The following is a 22,632-nucleotide window of genomic DNA, read 5'->3' on the forward strand; positions in this document are numbered from 1 at the left end:
ATGCTGTTCAAATGTGTTAAGCTTTGTTTCCCTAACTAGTTTTTTTTTTTTTTTTGCGGTACGCGGGCCTCTCACTGTCGTGGCCTCTCCTGTTGTGGAGCACAGGCTCCGGACGCGCAGGCTCAGCAGCCATGGCTCACGGGCCCAGCCGCTCCGCGGCATGTGGGATCCTCCCGGACCGGGGCACGAACCCGTGTCCCCTGCATCGGCAGGCGGACTCTCAACCGCTGTGCCACCAGGGAAGCCCCCTAACTAGTTTTTTAGTGCATTTAATTTTGTATTCTATCACTCAACATTCTTCACTGACTCCCCTCTGGTGAATTATGATGACAGAAGCGAACACGCTACAAATGATGACCGGGAAACAGCCGTGGACTCAGAGAGTTAAATATTTATTGACTCACTCGGACCTAAGGATCCTAGCTTGTATTATTATCATCCCTATTTTACAGATGAGAAAATTAAGGCTCAGAGAGGTAAATTAATTTATTCAGGCTCCCAACGGTAGACCCAGAATTTGAATCCAGCTTGCTTGGTCCCAGAGACCAAGCCCTTTTCCACTACATTATGCCTCTATCCAACCAGAGAATGGGATCCTTGAGGGTAAGAATGATGATGCTCATGGGGAGCACATACTGAGCAGTGGGCCCTTTGCTAAGTGCTTCCTCTGCATCCCCTCTTTCCATCTTCAGAAGGACTATGGAGTTGGTTCTATTATCCTCATCTTACTGATGAGAAACTGAGGCTCAGAGAAGTGAAGCATCTTGCCCCAAATTACACAGCTGGTAGACGATGGAGGTGGATCTGAACTCAGGACAGCTGACCCTAGGGTCTGTGGTCTTAAGCACTACCACTTTGGCCTAGCCTAAGGCTCTGGACATCGAGGATGCTCATCGTAAGTACCTGTTGGGTTGAATCGCACCAATGTCCAACCTTCTGAATTGCACCAGTGTCCCATGTGCTATATAAACACACAAGGTGTTGCAGTGAGCTGCCTGGGCAGCTCTCCAGCCCAGCAGGCATATAATAAATATAAGCTGCTGCTGACACGGGCGTGCTTCCTGCCAACTACTCTCTCTCAGCTCAATCCATATACACTCCATACACCCCTGCACAGGCAACTCATGCTCTGCCCGCTCCTTCGCTCACGGTGCACAAGGAACAAGTGTGTGACTAAGATCTCTAACGGCGGGCTGCCCCACAGGGAAGTAGCACTGGCTGGAACAGGTGCAGACCCTCGTGTAGTTGAACGCATGGGCTCATTTAACAAACGTTCATTCAGCACCTACCACGAGCCACACACTGTGCTAGGTCCCTGCACATAGGATAGAACAAGCAGAGGAGATTGTGCTCTTGGGGAGGGACCATCTACAGTAAGTAAGCACGTAATTGTAGGTAGTGATGAGGGGAAGGAAAGAGACTGGGATAGGGAAGTGGGTGGGTGGCCAGGAGTTCGAAAAGCTAAAACCCAAGGCATCCACAGAAGCCAGCCAGGCAGTGGGTAGTGCAAGTGTAAAGGCCCCAAGATGGGGAGAAGCTTGTTGTGATTTCAGAACAGTGGTGTGTAAGTTTTTCTTAAAAAGCCGGCTCGTCAATGTGTAACTACTCAACTCTGCCACTGTCTTGCTATAGATAATATGTAAACACAAAGGCGTGAGTGGCTGTGTTCCAGTGAAGCTCTGTTTACAAAAGCAGGCAGCGGGCTGGATTTCACTGGCCGGTCATAGTTTGCCAGCCTTATTCGAGAACATAAAGAAGGCCTGGGAGGCTGCTCTGTATCAAGGGAGGGTGAGAGGGGGCCACACGGCAGGGGCGGGACCTGCAGGTCCTTGTCAATAATTCTAAGAACAACAGGAGGCAAGATAACATGATGTGACTTCCATTTCTCAAAGATCAATCTGGCTGCTGTGTAGAGCCTGGGTTATGGGGTAAGAGTGGACGCAGCAAGACCAGTGAAGCAGCTGGTGGAAATGCCCGGGGGAGACATGGAGAGGCTGGGGAGGCTGAAAGACTCCGCCGAGGAACTCTCTGGGAACCCCGCTGCCTGAGATATCCTTTATCAGCAAAGGAAACCCAGGGCAGCCCTGCTGTGCACTCACACTGCACCTGGTACCCCAGCAATGAAGGATCCAGCCCATGTCCGTTCTTGATAAAAGTATCCCAAGAACCCAATTTTAGTGAACGCCATGTGAATATTCCCGGTATCACTAATCATGTTGCTTCTAGATGACTAATGTTCCTGAGAACGTGAGTTATTTTTCTTTCCAGTTACTGTATGAGGTGCTCTTGGTGAAATGGCCAGTTTCCTAGTATATTGGCAAGGGCTGACACTGGAGTTATTTCTGAGTATTGCACAGCCATTGCCCACTGCACAAAGTCCAAGAGCTGACGGAGCAGCCTCTCCAGATTCACAGCGGGCCCCTGGAATCCAGAGGCTTGGAGATTAATCATTACGAACAACAGACTTTCCCCTCAAGGTGCCCCTCCCTCTTCCTCCTCCTCCTTTCTGCTTCTTGATCCTGAAAAAAGACAAGACACACACACACACACACACACACACACACACACTCACTCACTCACTCACTCTAACTCTGTCATTAGGAAACTTTCTTCTGATTGGTCTGATGATTTAATCTGACAGCTACAGAGCATCCAACTTATATCGTCCTTACCTGGAATCTTCAGCAACAAATTACCGAGAGAGAGAACAAGGAAAAAGATCTCTCTAACACGTGAATAGTGCTTTCCCCCTTTAATGCCCGATTACTCCTAAAGAGGTGAAGGGATGGGGAAAGTAGGGTCGAGGTAGTATTTTCTAAAACTTGGACATCATAAAATATTACCATCCAACCAGTCTAAAATCTGGATGGACATTTTGTCAGATCCTTCTTCGACTGCAGCTCAGTCAACACTGTGAGGTGTTGTCTTTGGGGCTTAATTTGGCCTTTTGCTCTTCAGGGAATTGGAAAAGGTCACTGGCATTGCTAGTTAAAAAGAAACTAGTGTCAATGAACGCTGCCCCTGGAGACCATGGGAAGGCAAGGTAAGGCCTCTGACTCTCTCCTGCTCTCATCTGTCCTTGTAGGATTTATGACAATTACTGAGTGGAGGGGCGGGAGTAGTAACAGAACCTGCTGGGAAGGAAAGGACTTGGCAGTTAAAAATCAAGTGTCTTTTAATTTCTTTTTTTGGTTAGCTAGTTAAACCACTTCAAAAAGGAGACTTAAAAACTGAAGAAGGTGGGAATGCCAAATGGTGCAACCCCTCTAGAAATCAGTCGGGCGGTTCCTCCAACAGTTAAACCTAGAGTTACCATATGACCCAGCAAGCCCATGCCTTGGTGTATCACCAAGAGAACGGAAAGCCTACGTCCCCACAAAAACTTGTATGCATGTGTCTATAGCAGCATTACTTACAACAGCCAAAAAGTGGAAACAATCAATATGTCCATCAATCGATGAATGGATAGACAAAACGTGGTATATCCATCCAATGGAATATTACTCATCAATAAAAAGGAATGAGGTTCTGAGGCTTACTACAGCACGGATGACATTGGATACAGTGCAAAGCAAAATAAGTCAGTTACAAAGACCATGTACTGTATAATTCCACTCACATGAAACATCCAGAGCAGGCAAATTTACAGTGACAGAAAGTAGACTAGTGGTTGCCTAGGTGGCATGGAGTAGGGTTGGGGTAAATGGGGCATGACTGCTAAAGGGAACAGGGTTTCTTTGGGGGTGAGGAAGATATTGTGGAATTAGATAGTGATGATGGTTGCACCACTTGAAATGTACTAAAACCCACTGAACTGTACATTTTAAGTGGGTAACTTGTATGGTATGTGGTTACCTCAATAAAGCTCTTTAAAAAACGGAAGAAGGCTGTGCTCAGGAAGAGGAGTCCCAAACAAGCCACACACACACACACACACACACACACACACACACACACACACACACACACACACACACACACACACACACACACACACACACACACACACACACACACACACACACACACACACACACACACACACACACACCTTCTGAGAGCTTAAACCAACTCTTCCCCCAGGATCGGGGGTCCTTTGTGTTGTCAGAGTGAAGAGCTGATAGGAACACGGCAGTCCCTTGCCCATGGGAGTAGTGGACTGTGGTTTAGAGGACAGACCTTTAAGCTCTGGACTCGCCTGTAGATGTAGGCATCTCTCAAATATTGCTCACTGGTAGGCAGAAGACCCTCCCCTGTCGACAGCATAGGACACAGGGCCTGTGCACGCACCCACTCCGATTCGTCTGCCGTGCGAACTGTGTCATGTTATGGCTGGGCAGTGACTCTCCCACATGGGCCTGTCCAGGGGACACTCTCCAAGGACATGGTCTTGGACAGCCTTCAGGGGACCCACTCCTACAGGTGTGCCAGGACCTAAAAGCTCTAGCTGCTGACAGGAGAGGCAGTTGGGCTGGCTGTTTGTACGCTTTGATTTTTAAAGGACCCAAATGAAAGTCAGTGGAACAAAGGTTTAAGGACAGTGCTTTAGAGGCTCTGAGAACCCTAAGTGAGGATGCAGGCCCAGAAGGCCACACGCAGTTGTAGGCTCATCCCCAGCCCTGCTGGCTCAGAAAGTCGAGGTCTGCCGAGCGGGACCTGGGAATCCCCCAGGTGCTCTGTGACCTCTTTCCCGTTCTGTCTACCCATATGCCTGATTACTCTCTCTGCCATGCTGAATGCAGGGGCTGGCCACACAGGTGGGCAGTCCCTTTGCATACGGATGCAGTCAAGGCTGTTCCCCAGGAGCCCATCTCTGCTCTGGCTGGGACCTCAGGGCCCTTACAAATAACCAGGACCCAGGGTGTCTAGGTGCAGTACCTACTGCCCAGCTGGGCTGGAGCAGCTAAAAAGGAAAAACTGTCACTGTGAACGATCAGAGCATCAGGGTCTTTTTCTGACATGGACGTAACGAAATGATGGTCATCATCGTAACAATAACAACACACCGAAAGCTTAATATGTGTTGAGTACTATTTTAAACGTGTGATGCACACTACCTCAATTTTCTCTCAAAACTGTCTGGTATCTTTCTATGACAGAGGAGAGGACTGAGGCACAGAGAGGTTAAGTCACTGCTTGAGGTCACACAGAATCAAGTGGTCAAGCCAGGGCCTGCGCTACGGTGGCCTGAATCTAGAGTTCAGGCTCTCCGGTGCTACATGGGAGCCTTGGCTGCCCTGCATTTCTGGGTCTCAGGCGGGTGGTAGGAGGCACGGTCCCGACCTGGGTGGGACTGCGCAGCCGTGATGGGAAAGGAACACTGGGTAGTGTGCACTCACCACTGCCAGGGAACCCTGCCCCACCCCACCTGAGGTCAAGAAGGGGGGGCCCAGAAAATGTCCAGTTCCTGAAACCAGACAGCTGGTTTTTGCTTCCTCCTTTGAGCAAAACAAACAGACCCTTTCACCCAGGGATCCAGAAGGATTAACCCCAAAGGAGAACTACATCTGGAGGAAATCTCAACTGTAACAGAAACTTGGGCCTTTCCCCAGAATCCTGATGTTTCTTGTAGGCAGATAATAAGTTATGACAAATTATAACAACAATTCCATCAAATTGCATTTTGAAAAATATTCTTTTTTTTTCAGGGAGGAAAACAAACAAATGAAACAAGGAAATGGTGCATCAAGTAAGTCACGGGGCAAGTGCTCCGAACCCATTTTCCCATCAGGACGCCTGTGCACCAGCTGGCGCCTGGCAGGGCTGGGTCCACTGTGGGGCCATCTACCCGCTCCCGGCAGCTGGGGGAGGACGAGCAGGAATGCAGCGCAGCTTATCTGCCCGGAGCTCGCCCAATGCCCCACCGTCTCAGAAACAGGCCCCTCCTGCCGTGCATAGTGCATCCCACCGAACCCAAGGCTGGGCACAGACCCTGCGGCTTTAGCCTCCTCCCTGAGCTTCCGACCACTCGCAGGATCCCCGTTCTCCACTCCTTCGTCTCCTCCCTCCGTCCAGCCCCCAGATGCTCAAAGCCTGTGCAGGTACCATCCCATTTCATGCCCACGACACCTCGATGACACTGGCTCTGTCACAGTGAGGAGGTGATTCCACGCGTCCTCTTTTTTTTTCACTCGTCCTCTTTTGATAATGGCCCCTAAAGCTCTCCCGCTGCTCTGTTATTTTGGGAAAAGACACCCCACCCCACCTCATGCTCCTTTTTAGTCTTACCTGTTCTGTTGAGATTTTCCTTAGGTAGAAAGGAACTTTGACAACTCCAGTGATTTATTGGAGAAACTCACCATTATCGAAGACCGTCCCTGCCGTGAACGAGAGCTCTGAGTCGTGTTCCGCTTTGCAGGCATATAAGGCTTTTGCCTTCCGGAACGGTGTGCTGGGGGAAAGCAGTTTATTTAGCATTTTTTAAAAACCCTCTGAAAGATATTTAATCTCTCTTCCTCCCCCTTCCCTGCAAGCCACCGAGCCTTCTCTCACGGGAAGAGCCTGACAAGGCAGTCAGATGGCAAAACACGAGGTGGAAAAGTTGCAAAGGTCACCAGAGCAGAAACGAGAAATATGCAGAGAACAGCCATAAGCCTGGAAAAACCACACTTCTCGTGGGCTCACCTTGTGCCAAGTTTAAACCTGACTTGTAGGAGCTGAACAGTGGGAGGGCAGGCTGGACCCCATTTCTGGAGCAGGACTAGCTAGGGGGGGCAGTGGAGGCAGGAAAGAACCCCTAACTCTGGAGAACACCCACAGCAGACCCTGCTGAAAGCGGCCAATGCTCAGTGAGTCAAAAGGAGAAATTCTAGCAAAGCCAGGTTTCAGCTCCAGGCCCCGGGCGGACGTTGGCTCTCCCACATGTTACTTATTTCTCATTGGGCTGGTGGAGCAGGTTTCTAGAGCTGCAACTCCCGGAACCCCACGGTAGGGCAGGGAGCAGACAAGGTGTGGGTGTGAGCGGTTACACACGTGTGCGTATGAGCATACGTGTGCACTCGTGTGGGGAGGAAGAAGGGAGGGGGGGCATGATGCAATTTTTTTGTGCCTTTCTCATCCCAGGAGTGCTGACAGCCACACTCACTGCGAATCAGAATCACTTTAAAAAATGCAGATGTCTGGGTTCTACCCTGACTTGCAGATATCAGTATTTTTATAAAGCTCTCCAAGTGACTCTCATGAGCAACCAGGGCTGAGAACCATCCTTCCAGAGCAGGGGTTGGCAAACTCCTTCTGTAAAGGGCCAGACAGTAAATATTTTAGGCTTCATGGGCCGTATGGTCTCTGTTGCATTTACTCAACTCTGCATTGTAGCACGAAAGCAGCCACAGGCAACATGTAAATGAATGAGTGTGGCTGCGTTCCACCAAAACTTTACTTACAAAACACAGGGGGCAGGCTGGATTTGACCTAACGGCTGCAGATTGCTAACCCACATCCTAGAGTGCAAGTCGCAAGTACTGGTAAATCAATTTTTGCTTTGATATCCAACCAGTCCCAAATGAGCTATGGACTTCTCAAGGGTCACAAGAAAAATGACATTTAGCAGTCAAAAGTTGGCTCTTTATTTGCTGAAAGCAATCTCTCTCTCCCTCAAAGCCAGCATATTTAGGGGCTCTAGGGCGGAGTAACAAAAGAGCAAGTAGGTCCTCTGGGTTAGACAATTATTCAAGGGATATATATTATTTGCTTTCTCTTTATTTGGCTAATGGAGAGCCTCAACGACCCAGGGACGCTAAACCTTCATGGCGCATTTATTTCTAGTGGCTGAATGTGTTTTAGCTGAGGCATGGTTGGTCTCAGGTAAATCCAGAAAGGGTCAGAAGAGGCAGGGCACTTCGGATCCTTATGGAACTGATGCTCTTGGAGTCACCAAGTCCAGCTTCCCTCTGGGAAAGAGAAGCCATGGATGTTTAGAAACCTATACCAGGGCCAGAAACCTAAAACTTTTAGTCTTGGTTCCATGAAAATTGAAGGAAAGATGACTTAAAGGGTCTGTTGTACAGATAAATGGTTATCCAGAATTTGTTGCTAGGGTACAGTTTACTGGCGTTCTCGCTGGTCTTGTAGTAGCCAGGAAATGATAACTGGGTGGGAGAAAACTGGGAAAGTGGGAGAACACGAAGTGGGTTCGCTGGTAGTGAAGGGAAAAAGAGCCTTTAGGACATAACAGCTCCAACTAGAAACCAGCTCCTCCTGTGTACTTATCATTAATGTCACAATCAAGTTCAGGACAAGGGGCACATTCTGTGATCTAACTAAACCAAGTCTGTGTGTTGGCCAGCAAGGGCCAAACAGCCAATGCGCCGCTAAAATTTTGTTTTTGTTTTTGTTTTTGGAGGGAGTAGGGAACAGAGAGGAGGAGTCATCTGGCCGTGAAACGTGTTAAAACAGCCAAAACTCCGTACGGACAGGCAAGTGGAGCCTGTGATGACATGGAAGGTGGAAGGAGAATCCAGTAGCCATGAGCCAGGGTCACTGTCCCTTGAGGATGGGGAGAGAGCACAGGGACCAGGGACAGGGAGATAAAAGGTGAGGTGAAAATCATCTGAGGCAAGCCTCCTCCGGCTGGATTTTCACAGAGGTTACTTATTAACCTCCTCAAATAAAGGGAATGGGACAAAACAGGGACAAGCCAGGGAAACCAACTGGGGTATCTGGCAGGAAGTAAGCAGAGGGAATGGCTCAAGTGCCCAAGATTATCATTCAAGAGGAGTAATTTTCCACTAATATCCGGTTTTAGGAATTTAATAATGATAACATTCAATAAAACAGTACATTAAAAATGAAAACAAAGGTCAGGAAAGAGGTTTTTTTTCTTGCTTTTCTCTCAAATTGAGAGGTGACAGTCTACAAGAAGGTCTTTTCCTCCGAGACTTCCTCCTGCCCCCTTGGGATGTGCACAGGAATAGGAGGGATGATAGAGGGGTGCTTAAAAAGGAGCTATTCCTGTTCCCCAGGACTAGGGTTGCCAAATAAGATACAAGGCATCTAGTTAAATTTGAACTTCAGATCAATGAGGAATACTATTTTAGTATGAGTATGTCCCAAATATTGCATGGGATATACTTATACTTAAAAAAAAATCATTTGTTGTTTACAATTCAAATGTAACTGGGTATTCTGTATTTTCCTTTCATTTGCGAAATCTGGTAGCCCTACTCAGGGGACAGTCTTCTCTTTGTAAAAGTTTGTCAGCCCGAGTCCTCCGTCCCGTCCCATGCCATACTCTCTCCCTATCAAAAGCCCTGAGCGGTTTGTGTTAGGTAGGGTTTCTACCAAAACAGATCCTGCTGGCACAGAGGTTTTGTTTGTAGGCTTTGGCTCTGATTAAAGAAATTAAAAAAATCCCCCCTAAGCATCTTCGGTTCTTGGGCTCCCTAGCTCCCTATTCTCTGCAAAGCATCTCCACACTGCACACAGAGAGCCTGAGGCGCCCGTGACTCTTCTGTGACAGCGCCCTTCAGACCTCAGCAGGGCCTTCAAGGGCATGAACAAGCTTGGAACCTTCTGCTTGTTCATTGTTAATTTTCGCCTGTGAGCATGGCACAGGGCCAGGAAAAGCACTCAGAGGAGTTTCCCTCAATTGCCCTTGCAAAGCCTGCAGAATGACAACCCACTCTGCACTGCACAGGGAGTTGGGCTCAGCTAGACTGGCAGCGTGCGACAGCTTGATCATTTAGGCATAATTTCCAGGAGCCCCTGTGTGAATCCAAGTTATGAGTTCGGGGCTGGGAGCTTTTCTAGGGGAACAAGTGAAAGGAAAGGGAACTGCTCCTCCAGAGTCCCCTTTCTCTGCTGTGCTGTGAAAGGCATCTCCATTCCTGAGCTTGAACTAACAAGCACTAAATGCTTTGGAGAGGGGAGACCAAGCCACTTCCAGAGGAGATGTTATACAGAAGTTCATGGGCCCATTAATTAGGTCTAACTAAGTTTTTATTTTTAAAAGCTCTGCCCAGGGAAGGAAATCTGAAGCTTCAGGATCTGGAAGCGGATTTGGGGGATCGGTCCGTTGGACCTGAATAATGGTTGTATGCCCCCACCTCTTGGCTACATACTGCAACAGCAATCGGGGATTTTTGCCCTCTCTGTGGGCTAGCTCCCCAGCTGTGTCCCCATCCGTGCTCAGCTTGGCACACATGGTCAGCTCAGTGATAGCCAACTGCAAGCCCTACTCTGCCTTGCCCATTTCAAAAAGGCAGCTTCCTACAGGGCTGTGGAACAGCATCAACCAAATGGTGCCATTACAAAGACGGCCAGAGTGAACAGTACTGTGTAACCATGAACCCAAACACATGGGGTGAGCAGATTCTATTGCCACTGTCCACTGCCAATCTGGAAATATCAATACTCTGGGAAAGGTGCAGCTCAAGAAGTAAAACCTGGAAATATCCTGGAAGATGGGAGTGGGGAGGTGGAGATACTGGAGAGGCAATAGGGCCCCAAAGCTTAGAGATATAAAAAAAGTGAATACCATCCAAGCAGAGCGCACTTCAGTTTTTTTAGCTGAATGATTCTACTGTCCTGAGTCCCCCAACCCATTCTGTCCAAGGGCCGATATTCTGAAGATTTTATTTCCTTTTGAACGAATTGAAGGGGCCACATTTTGGCTCTGGTTCAGGTCTCATGGGGCAATCAATGATCTAACCAGAACAGCCCGAACCATATCTGGTGTCCTAGAAAGTTAACATCTCCCAAAGTGCCTAGAATATACCTAAGAAATAATTAGGAAATAACTTGAGTGTCAGAAAAAGTATAATCTGAATTTTCACCTTATTCCCAGGGTGAGGATAAAACAATATAGTGAAAAGCTATCTTTCCCATCTTCAAGGGAAAAGCTAGACAGAAAACCTAGAGGAGCAGGCCAGGCTCTGGGGCTGGGAAACATGGAAACTTAAATTTGGGGCCACCCATGTGTTTGGAGGAAAGAATGCTGGTTGAGGGCAAGAAGTCCTGAATTCTGGATTGGATCTCATGAGTCATGTGACCATGCACAAGTCACTTCTCTGTGCCTTAGTTTTGTTTCTCTGTAACAGGGTTCAGGCCATTTCTTCTCATTCTCACACGAAGATAGAATGAAATGATAGATATGGAAGTGCCTGGAGGAGAATTAAGTTTATATATATATATATATATATATATATATATATATATATATATATATATACACACATATATATACACACACATATCTACATACACACACACATATCTACGTGTGTGTGTGTGTGTATATATTTATGTATGTATAAATAGCATGGGGTTTCTTTTTTTAAAAGTGAGACTCAGCTTTATAAATTATTTAAGCCCCTATGCTGGGCCCACCCCTTAGGAAAAAAACAGCTATGAGAAAAGATGGATGAAAAATTACTGCCAAGGCCCAAAATACTTATGATGCTTCAACTGGGCTCTGCGTTTTGGTTGTCTGAAAGCAGAGATTAAGTTCGAGAGACACACATGCTCAGGACCTACATAGCAGAGGGATTCTTTTTCCTGGATTTAAACAGCTTCTTTTCTCCAAAAAACTCAAATGTAAAGAATTAAGTGTCATCAAGGCAGGGAAAAACTATAGCTTGGCCCCTGGGGGGAGGAACTAGGTCAACCCTCAGAATGAGGTATCGCCTGTTCCCGTGAGAGCTAAGGGTTCACAACACGTGGAGACAGATGTAGGCTGCGAGCACCAAGCATTCCTGGGACTACATGGGAGGTGAGGAGGCAGCCACGAACAACTTAAAGAGAAACTGCTTCATATCCCAAGCCTTTACTCTGTGTTATATTCATCTCTCTCCCAACTGGTCTGGGTCTCATCAACTAGGTGTCAGTACACAAGGCTGAAAGCCCAACCCTACAGATAAATGTTGCCTGATGCTATCTGATAAAAATGAGGGAAGAAAAGGCCGGTACGTGTCTCAGCACTGCTCCCTTTGTTATTATCTTATGCTAAAGCACAGAGAGCCCCATGGTTCAGAGAGTGATCCAAACAGGAGCCCATTCAAGAGGCACTCTCTCCCCAAACTCTAGGCATCACGGATAAATTCAGTAACCAGAGGAAGGGCTCAGAAGGGTGTGGAAAATGCCATGCTGGTTCATGCAAATAGTCCCTCCCAGCTTTGGTCTCTGAGGCTGGAATCCCTGCTCAGCTTTGGATAAGCAGGAACGGATTGGTCATCATCTGTGACTTTACCTGGAGTCTTCACGCACCGCTTCTTCTGGCCTGTCAAAAAGCAAGTGCAGGTTTGGATGGCAGGGAACAAAGTTGACGAGGAGGCTGAACACTGCATGAAGAGAGGACCAAGCCAATGAGAGAACAACAGCAGCAACAGAAAAGCAAACAAACCCTGCAACAGACCTGATGGGGGATGAGTCGCTGGACGTGGATGAGGTGGGCATAGGGCTGGATGGCGCCGAAAACATGGGCCAAGATGGCGAGAGGGGTGAAGTTGGGCTTGGATTCGGGGGGCTGCAAGACATAACCACCAGAAAACTCATCAGCACACAGGGAAACCACACGGGAGCACAGGAGGTTCAGGGGAGGCCAAATGACAGGGAGCTGGAGACCGGAGGAGCACTGAAACTGTCCTCAGTGCCAAGTCACATCTCTCCAGACCAAACTCCGTGTCTTCCAAGTAATGCCCGCTCTGGAACTCCTCGGAGTGTTAACATGTCTCTTCACCCTGCAGAACAACTGCTTCCTAGGTGGCATGAGCTTCCTCAGTTGGGTCCATTGTGCCTTTGGCCATGGGTGAAAAAGGCCCTGAACCCACGTCCATGGGTTCCCACACCCACATCCTATCACCGACCTCCATCTGGGGCAGGGCTAGCTCATAACCAGCCTTCAGCTTCCACCTGTGAGTGTTTTTAAAGTCGTGCCTCAGCAAAAATGACCATTCTTCTGGGCCACACAGGCCATTCCGCCAGAAAACAATTTCCTGTTTACATTTTTAATGAAACGGGCCGTGTGCCATTGGAAACCCGGAGAAGGATTGCATTAGAAAAGTGATAGCGGATGGAGGACAGGGCTGGACACACACCTCTCAGGAGAGGGCATACAGCTATGCGCAGGGCATAGTTGTCCCTCTGAGGTTTGCTCTCCAGGCTTATTCTTTCTTTTTTCATGGATTTTGGGCATTTTGACGCTCAAAGAAAAAGTCTCAGATGGAAGGCAATGAAAAAATGAGGAACTGAAAGCTTAAATCTGTCATTTTGTTTTATTTTTTGATGGGTGGCTGATCAAAAGTTTGGAGAGGACAGGTTGAAATTACTCACTAAAATATGGTTTGTGGATTTTAACTAGTCACGCTAGCCCTTTGACTTATTTCCACAAATTACACAAATAAACATCTTAGTAACTCTGTAAAATTGCATTAAGCCACAGATAGTGCAAACAAACATCAATGACTGAGAAAACAGCCCGGAAACCACCCAGCCACAACACCACCTGCAGCCCTGAGCCCCAGCCGGTGGCTGGATTATGTGGCCCAAGCACTGTACAGAGGTGAAAATGACAGCAATCCGATTCCAGGGGAACAGACTTTCTAAACATACTGGGATTTATCAAGAACACATAAATGTCCTGCTGAATGAGACATCTTCAATTCAGATGAGAGACTCAATAATGGCCTTAATTATCTACAGCTATAACATAAATTCCTATAGAAATATACAGTAAAAACCATTGTGTGAGTTCATCAGATAACCTCGGACTAACTGAAAGAAACATTTCTTAAATGTCACTATATGCATTATATTTCTAGAATACAAATTTCATGAGCAGGGATTTTTGTTTACTTTGTTTACTGCTGTATCTCCAATGCCTAAAACAGTGCCCAGTAGGATTTCAATAAATATTGAGTAAATTAATGAATCTCATTTAACCCAGCCATCTAGCCAAGAGGCACTATTATAATTCCCATTTCATAGATGTGGGAACTTGGGCCAATTTGAGGCTTGCTAGAAGATATCCAGGCTGTAAGCGTCAGGGCCGAGGTTCAGACCCCAATGCCCTGGCTCCAAGCCCAGGGCTGTTGCCACCACAGTGTACCACCTCTGGGGTAGCAGGACTTGCTCTGATCCTCTAGGCTGTACCAAGCTTCTTTACAGACCCCGCCAGAGCACTAGAAACCTTAACCACTGATTTATGAGTTTCCTTTAGATGCCTACCACATTTGCAGGGGAAAACGGGAATGCAGCAACAGACAGGCCCAGCAAGACTCAACACATTGTAAATTCCAACAAAATCCCCAATTCTGCCACACAGTCTTGTGTGTGGTAGATTCCTATAGCAGATGGAATTCATATAACAGAAGAGACAGAATTCAAAGAGTATGGCTTTTTTCTCTTCGCCTCAATTATTCCAGCAATAACTACTTATTGAACACATTGTGTGATCAAGACGGTAAGTGGTATACAGCTCAGCATTTACCAAGGTCCCCGACTTGATGAGCTTACAGTGTATTTGACAAGATGGGACAGATTAAAACACAACTGTAATATAAGACAGTAAGTCAGCTTCATCAGCTAAGGGATCAGTTACCCTATGATTAGTTTAATACCTGCTCCCACACTTGATTCTGTCCTGGGTCCCGGAAGGAAGTGCTGCCTTATTTCTACTGGGCAGTCAGTCCTCGGTTAATCCACAACTGCAGCTGGTAAGAAGGGCCTCGCTTTCTGTCCCCTCCCTACAACTGCCCCCCCTTGATGGTGACCCAGTGGGCAAGGCCTGGCTATTCCAACTGCAGCCCAGCCTGGGAACCCAAATTCTGACCAGGGACAATCTGGAGGTTTATAAGAGCAGCCCAGGCCCAGAGGCCTGAACTAATCTGTTCCTTTGGTCAGTGGCCAACACAGGACAATTAAAAAGTCCTTAAGACCTTTTTTTTTTTTTTTTTGAGTTTTCTTTTTAGTGGCTTTTCTAAGTAGGAAACACCTCCAGCTTCCTACCTCAAGTGTACCAAGAATCATGCCTTTGGCTAAAGGCATAGTTGGAAACATATTCTATGAACACAATGTGGGTTCTGAATGTTTTTTCACATCCCTGGATATCTAAGTGGTTCTTGGCCACTTAGTACATGGCTGAAATGATCTGGGGGTGCGGTTGGAATGCAGGACGTTCATAACAATTATAAGAAGTTACTCTTCAATCTCCATATCCATTGCCATAGTATTAACTGTGAATTTTAAGAACTAATAGAATTTCATTTGTTTGCTTGTGTTTTGGTCATAGCAATAACATTTATTTGCCATAAAATAACCACAATCTAAAACTTATTACCACTATGCTTCAGTGTAACAGTAAAATGCATACTCCACAGTACTTCAATGATTTTTTAAACTACGGATTGGAATTATACTTTGTTAATTTGTGCTCCAGAGGCACATCAACAAAACTCAACGTCAACGATACTACTGAACAGTTATACACCACAATGACTGATGCCTGTAGCAACAGAATGACTGTAAACATATAAATGTTCCTCAAAGAAACAGAGAGCACATTATGTATCAGTTTTGATGCAACTTAGAGAACACACAGGTGGAAAATAAGATGCACAGGGATGACGATAATGGTCCAAGACTATTTGTATAATCTTATACTCTGACCACAGAAGTGTCTGGCTATAGGTTACTTAAAGTGACAACAGCACTCCTAAAAAAATCCAAGACATGGGCTTCCCTGGTGGCGCAGTGGTTGAGAGTCCGCCTGCCGATGCAGGGGACACGGGTTCGTGCCCTGGTCCGCGAAGATCCCACGTGCCGCGGAGCGGCTGGGCCCGTGAGCCATGGCCGCTGAGCCTGTGCGTCCGGAGCCTGTGCTCCGCAACGGGAGAGGCCACGACAGTGAGAGGCCCACGTACCGCAAAAAAAAAAAAAAAAAAAAAAAAAAATCCAAGACAAAACAAACTAAAAATGGCCAGCTTTGGTATTGACTCTGAAACCTCCAATATCGAATTCTCAAAGTCTCTTCCCATTAATGAGGACAAGGATAACAAATGACTGGTGTTAGGATAGGAGAAAATAATTTTATAACTACAATCTTAGCAGATGATCCCCGAAGGCTCCTCTACAACCTCAGAGTCCAGCTGAATGCCCTAGCACATTTTTCACCCTAAATATTCCTGGGGTCCTGCCAGGCCCCCCACATCAGGGCCCAACTAGAGCAACAGCAGCTTAAACTTTAAGGAACACTTGTTGGCCTGGTTTGGGTTCAAGTGGAAGGCTTGCGTTGGCTTTAGTTTGCTAGTCCACGGTGTCCTCAAAAGGAGTCACACAGCCCCAGTCAGTCCCTTTGACATTCACTGGACAGGGAAGAAATAAGGGTTTGGGAAGATAAGGCTCAAAGGCCTGGCAGCATGCTGGGATGTGGCTGAGTGTGCAAGTACAGTGTGTGGCAATATCGTCAGCTTGACACCCTTCTGTGGTGACTCACTTGACTGATGGGGCATCTGGAGTACCAGCCAGGGCATGACTACCAGGCCGTGGACAGGGCTGTCCCAGCAGGCTCCCCATCTGATCACGGATGTGGCAGACCCTCTCATGGCTCCAGAGCATGGGAGTGAAAAACCTGAGCTGGTATAAGATAAGCAGTCGGCAGACCATTAATCTTTAATTCTGATATGCAAAATTACAGATGGCTGTGTAGGAAACTGGGAAATAGCACAAGAAAAGCAGTAAAATCACACATAATTTATACTGCTGATAATCACTGTTAACAGCTTGCCAAATTTCTTCACTTGTCTTGGGTGGGGTGGTGTTGCAGATAATACTACATACATAGTAGCGTATTTTTTTCACTTAAGTATTTTCTGATGTCATTAAGTAGCCTTTGATATATTTTAAAAACCATAAAACTCTTTTCCCACTAATGAGGCTAAAAATAACAAACAACTGACATTAGTTCAGAGAAAATAATCTTTAAAGTACAATCTTGGCAGATGACCCCCTGAAGACCTCTCTACAAACCCCACAGTATTCTCAGACCTACAGGATAGTCTACTGTATGGTAAACCCTGATTTATGTACCCCTTTTCTTATTGTGTACATTCAGATTATCCCTCTTCGGCCATAGTACTGCAACTCACATTCTTGTAGAGGATCACTGCCTGTGTCTCCAATTGTTTCCTTAGCATAAATTCCTGGAAGTCAAATTAGTGAGTCAAAGGCTAGGAGCCTTTTTTAAGGGTCCTGATACATCCTAGCAAATGGCCTTGCAGAAAGGTTCGACTGAATTGCATTCCCACCAACAGCGTATGGGGGCTGCCCCTTCCCTCTCACCACGGCCCCACCAGCACAGAGAATGAGCAATTGAAAAAATCCGATGGACTTTTTTCCCCCAGTCCACAAAGGTTACCTTGGACTCTTCTCTTTCCTAGCATTTCCAATGGTAAAAACAAATACAACTCCTCTCCCGTGTCGTTTCCATCTGCAAGCAATGTTTAATTTTCTAAAGGGCATTCTGCCAAGAAGGTAGTGTGGGGAAGGAGACAGGCAGATGGTTAGAGAGACAGACAACCGCAGCCTGCGGGGGTGCTGAACCCCTGGCCATGTGGCGTGGCTGATCCAAGAGAAACAAGGAGTGGTGGGTGGTTGGCTCAGTCTAGGACTCTCAAAGACAGGGCTAGGTAGGAGGGACGAGGTACACATGGGGAGCCAAAGAGTGTCTCGCCAGCTGCGCAGTGTGGAGAGGTCACAAAACTGGCATCGACATCTCTCTGCCAGGCAGTGGTCTGAGACCTACGGGCTGGGTTCCCAGTCACGGATCTCAGGCTTGACCTGAATGCTCACTCCCTCAGACTCCTTTCCCCATTACGCCTAGAACGGGGATGGTGCTATTAAGTTCAAGGGGGACTGCCTGTATTTTTTTCTTTCCCCCTATAATGAGAGAGGATAGAAAATTCCATGAAAACCTGTAAAGTCCCATCTTATCTAGTCCTGAATTAGTGACTACTTCTTCCTTGGAAAATATCCCTTTATGTCTTGAGTTAAAGCGCCATAAAAAGAGAGGGAAGATCAAACTCCAGTTGGGAAAACAGGGTCAAAAGGAGTCCTGGTAAGCTGGAGAGTGGTGAATCAGAGTAAATGACACAAAAACCAATTTCTACTTGTTGAAAATTTGAACGTATTCTTTACATGTCCGCTGAAGCTTTTACAACACAGAAATCCTATCTATGTCCTGAATTTTCAGTATGTGCTTCACGACTTTACAAGAGGAAAAGTCCACATGCCCCCAAGTTGCACTGCTCTGTATTCTTTTCTGACTCTTACAAGTATGCACAGTATTTACAGATTCTTTCCCCACATCTAATATAATTTAATACACATTTTTATTCAGATAATAACAAAGTCCTGATTCTTATTTTAATAAGACTAGCTGGTGAAATCCCCTTAAGGCCTAAGCAATTATATGCAATTGCTTTGAAAATAGTTTTTAAATAATTTGCTTTTAAAATAGCTTGACAAGTCTACAGGGCAGTGGTTCTGTTTTTCCAGCTTTTCAAAAAAATTTCTGAAGTTTAAGTTCCAAATAAGTTTCAAACTCAGATGGAGTATGTTGGAAAAGGCATATAATTCTGCGATTAAATAAAATCCAAAATCTTAGAATAGAGAATCTGTTATCCTTAAGGTTCCTCCAAGTCAATAAATCGAACCCTCTCATGCAGAATAACAAAGAAGTACAAGGTAGAGGAAGCAACTCTGGATCGGAAGTAAAGATGCCTGGACAATGGTCTCAGTTCAACTGCTCACTGCAGGGGAAAAACCCTCAAGGGAAAGAAAGGACCAGCAGGGTAAATGGAACAGACGCCTCTATTGTGCTCTGCGCTGCACAATACTAATCGAGGGGAGTATTCTTTCCTCGTAATTAAACCTGAGGATAGCCCCTCAATCTTCTTCAAAATCACATTTCAGCTACATCAGAACTGGTTCTTAAAAAAAAATGTATTTACTTTCTTTCAACTAAATAACCTCACAATTTATGAAGTTATTTTTAAGGAAACGCAGAAGCGTTTGGGGAGCACTTCGAAGGGTCTATAAGGTGACATTTGCTACTTCAAAAGATTGGAACGGTTGCCGAGAAATCCCAGCATCTCCTTACTATACCGAGTGCAGTACAACTGTCATTCTCTATATAGTGAAGATATTGCAAAAACAAATGTATTCACTGTAACTGAAACAGAAAAGCAATAGTGCCACTAGATTCAATCCTCTACTATCCTGAGGCATAACTTAGGTTTGCTCTAAAGTCACCATTCTAATGCTGGGTGTGTTTAAACTAATCTTAAAATTTACAAGCAAGAAACTGTAACTGCCTCAGGGGATTGAGAATGGGGACTGGGTACACAGGCACAGACTGGACATTCACTTTATATTTTACATTGGTTTATACTGTTTGAGTTTTTAAATCATAAGCCTATATTATTTTATAATAATAGTGGAAAGCACTCTTCTATAAATGGCACTAGGATAACTGGATATCTATATGGAAAAAGTGACACAACCTCTACCTCATATCATACCTAACAAATGATTTCCTGGTGTATTACAGGTCTAATTGCCAAAGGCAAACAATAAATGAGGGAATGCCTCTGAGAACTTGGGTTGGGATTTATCCAACAGGGCATAAAAAGCACTAAGCATAAAGGAAAATACTGATATACACGACTACATTAAAATAAGAAATTTTATGTATCAAAAGACAACCTTAAAAGAGAGTAAAAAGACAGCCTACAACATAAAAATACATAAGGGCACATACAAGACTATACACAGAACTCCTACTGATCAGTAAGAAAAAGGTAGACCACCAAGTGGGAAATGGGCAAGAAACTTGAGCAGGGACTTAGAAGAGAAAGTGCAAAAGAAGGGGGCTCACCCTTTCTGTAATGCAGGAAGCGTAGATTAAAACCACAGTGAGATGATCCTGCTTACCTACCAGAACGACTAAGATAGCTAATATCAAAATGCTGAAAATACCAAGTGTTTACAAAACATGGAACAACTGCAATTCTTATACTTTGCTGGAGGAGGGGTGCAAACTCCTCCACCCACTCTGGAAAACACTTTGGCTTTATCGAGCAGAAATGAAGCTATCATTCTCCATGACCTCACAGTTCATTCCCAGATGTATACCTAAAGCAGGGGTCCCCAAACCGGGACTGCACGCGGCCTGTTAGGAACCGGGCCGCACAGCAGGGGATGAGTGGCGGACGGGTGAGAGTGAAGCTTCATCTGCCACTCCCCATTGCTCCCTGTTGCTCACATTACCACCTGAACCGTCCCCCTGCCCCCACCCCCCAGTCCGTGGAAAAGCTGTCTTCCATAAAACTGGCCCCTGGTGCCAAAAAGGTTGGGGACCACTGCCCTAGAGCACAGTGTGTATATATGAGAAGACATATATGAGAATGTGTAGAGCAATTTATCTGTAAAAACAAAAACTGGAAACAAGCTAGAAGTTGAGCACAAGTAGAATGGAGAAATAATTTTAGTATATTAATGCAATTATGCATTCTGCTACAATGAAAATAAATAAATGAACTACAGCTACATGAATGACTTTTAAAACTGTTGAGCAAAAGAAGTCAGACTCAAAATAATAAAGCAAAATATTCATTTTAGGGGTGCACCAAGTCAATCATTACTTGCAGATTCTGCAGTTGTGAATTCACCTATTTGTTAAATTTATTTGCAAGTCCAGAATCAGTACTCAAGGTGCCTTCATAGTCATTTACGGACACACACAGAGCGATGAAAAACTTAAGTCACCCTGAGTCACCCAACATGCACATTCCCAGCTGAGGTCAAGCAAAGGGACGCTCTGCCTTCTGTTCCAGCTCTGTAGTGTCCCTACGTGCAAGAAGGCTGTGACATGCCTTACAAAGAAAACATGTGCATGACTTATAGCGCTGTTCGCCCTGAGTTTAATGTTAATGAATCAATAGTAATATTAAGTAAGGTGTCTTTAAATAGAAACCCATGTAAAACAAGGTTATGTACTGATGGGTTGACAAAAAAGTTGTAACCAGAGGCTTGTAGGAACCTAACCCTGTATTTCCTGTAGGAGCAATGGTATGATATTCACTAATTCAGTGTCTGTGGTTACTTCATGGACTGTTACTATTGCAAATAACAAGAACCTGTATCAAAGAGCTAAAAATATAAATAAAAACAAGGAATTGATTACTGTAAATATCAGATTAGTGGTTACCCCTATGGGGAAGGAGAGGACTGTGATAGGGGAAGAGAAAGTGAGAGATGTGGGTGCTTCTGGGGTCCTGGCAAGGTTGTATTTTTGACCTGGGGGGCAGTTGCTAAACAGTAATTTGTGAAGTTGTATAATACATCTCACGTACTTTTCTATATAATAAAAAATACGTGCAAACCTACCTTAAAACACTTAGGGACAGTAAGTATATCAGTGTATTAACAGCATTCTCTGGGTGATGAGAGTAAATGTAATCTTCATTCTTTGTGCTTTTAAAATATTTTCCATATTTTCTACAATTAATATGTTACATTTAAAACCAAAACAATTAATACATGTTAATAGAAGAAATACTCTCCCTAATCATACAAATGGCTACTTTTATTCTCTAAAGGAAGGATGTTTTAATAGGGGCAAAATGACAATTCCGTCATTGTTGCACCAATCCGTGGTTTAGGTTGCACGATACAGTTGGCAGTTCCCAACTGTTTTTACTGTTTTTCTTCTTTTTCAGTCAAATACAATCAACAACTATTTACTGAGTGCCTTCCATATGCAAGAACTAAATTTCCCATCCTTCTGTCCTCACTGAGGAATTATGTTGACTCCTCTAGAGCCTTTTTTATTGGTAAAGTTATTACAGTAAATCAGTGGTGTTTTCCTTTCCCCCGCGCATGGGGAAGTCGAGGAAGGACATCTCTGATGTCGCATTCTGAGTCTGCGGACAAGTTAACAACACTGGGTGAAAGTCCTTGGCCATCTGGCATCCCTTTCTATACGGTCTGCTTTCAGGGAGTACTTCCTGTTTGGACTAGGGAGAGGAAAAGGAGGGAAAAGGATTTAATAAGACTCTAAATGTCCACTGATGAAAACAAAGGAATATCTAAAATTAGAAGTGGTGGCCCAAGATACTTGGGTGGCCTACCAGTAACCCTAGGGAAAGAGGATTCCTTGAAAAAGGAGCCTAAAATATTTCACTATGTTCACTACTCTCAGCAATAGAAAAAGCACTTCTGCTAAAGATAATATCCAGGACAATTAAATTAAACTCCTACAACACACAAAGCTTGGTCCGGATACCATGAAAGGCGTATGAGGCAAAGAGATAAGGAGACATGAACTTTGATGCTAAGGCCATTGGACTTTTCTCCCTGCAAGCAAATAGCTGGCTTCTCTCAAATTCTAGTGTTTATTCTTTAGTCTAAACATGTGGAAAATTGTTTCTGATCCGATTTTAACCTCCTCAAACGTCTTCCCCACTCCATTTGTATCATCTATCCCTGGCCTTGCTCCTTCGGTGTGACCATACCCAAACCCCACTTTCTCCCTACCACCATGCTTGCCCTCCACAATGGCTGGCTCAGGCTGCAGCCCAGAAATGCAATCTCACTGGGCTTCACGGTGATTTTCACCCCTTGTTCATTTGGTTCTGGGGA

The 22,632-nt window shown here is 45.4% G+C and overlaps 1 protein-coding gene across 6 annotated transcripts in view; it reads right to left on the reverse strand.

Moving 5' to 3' along the window:
* ARHGAP26 (Rho GTPase activating protein 26) overlaps positions 1 to 22,632 on the reverse strand; it is a 488,078-nt gene that overhangs the window by 8,916 nt on the left and 456,530 nt on the right. For 3 of the 6 annotated variants that reach the window (XM_049708042.1, XM_004280219.4, XM_049708043.1), the window contains 2 exons: positions 12,350 to 12,460; positions 6,300 to 6,391 (listed from right to left, as the gene is read on the reverse strand). In XM_049708042.1, the coding sequence (XP_049563999.1) occupies positions 6,300 to 6,391; positions 12,350 to 12,460 (203 nt within the window). Of the gene's footprint in view, positions 1 to 6,299; positions 6,392 to 12,184; positions 12,461 to 22,632 lie in introns of all 6 variants that reach the window. The other 3 variants (XR_004477116.2, XM_033406543.2, XM_033406546.2) reach the window with 2 other exon arrangements.

The sequence above is a fragment of the Orcinus orca genome, chromosome 3 (assembly GCF_937001465.1).
Source record: "Orcinus orca chromosome 3, mOrcOrc1.1, whole genome shotgun sequence".
Classification (NCBI taxonomy): domain Eukaryota; kingdom Metazoa; phylum Chordata; class Mammalia; order Artiodactyla; family Delphinidae; genus Orcinus; species Orcinus orca.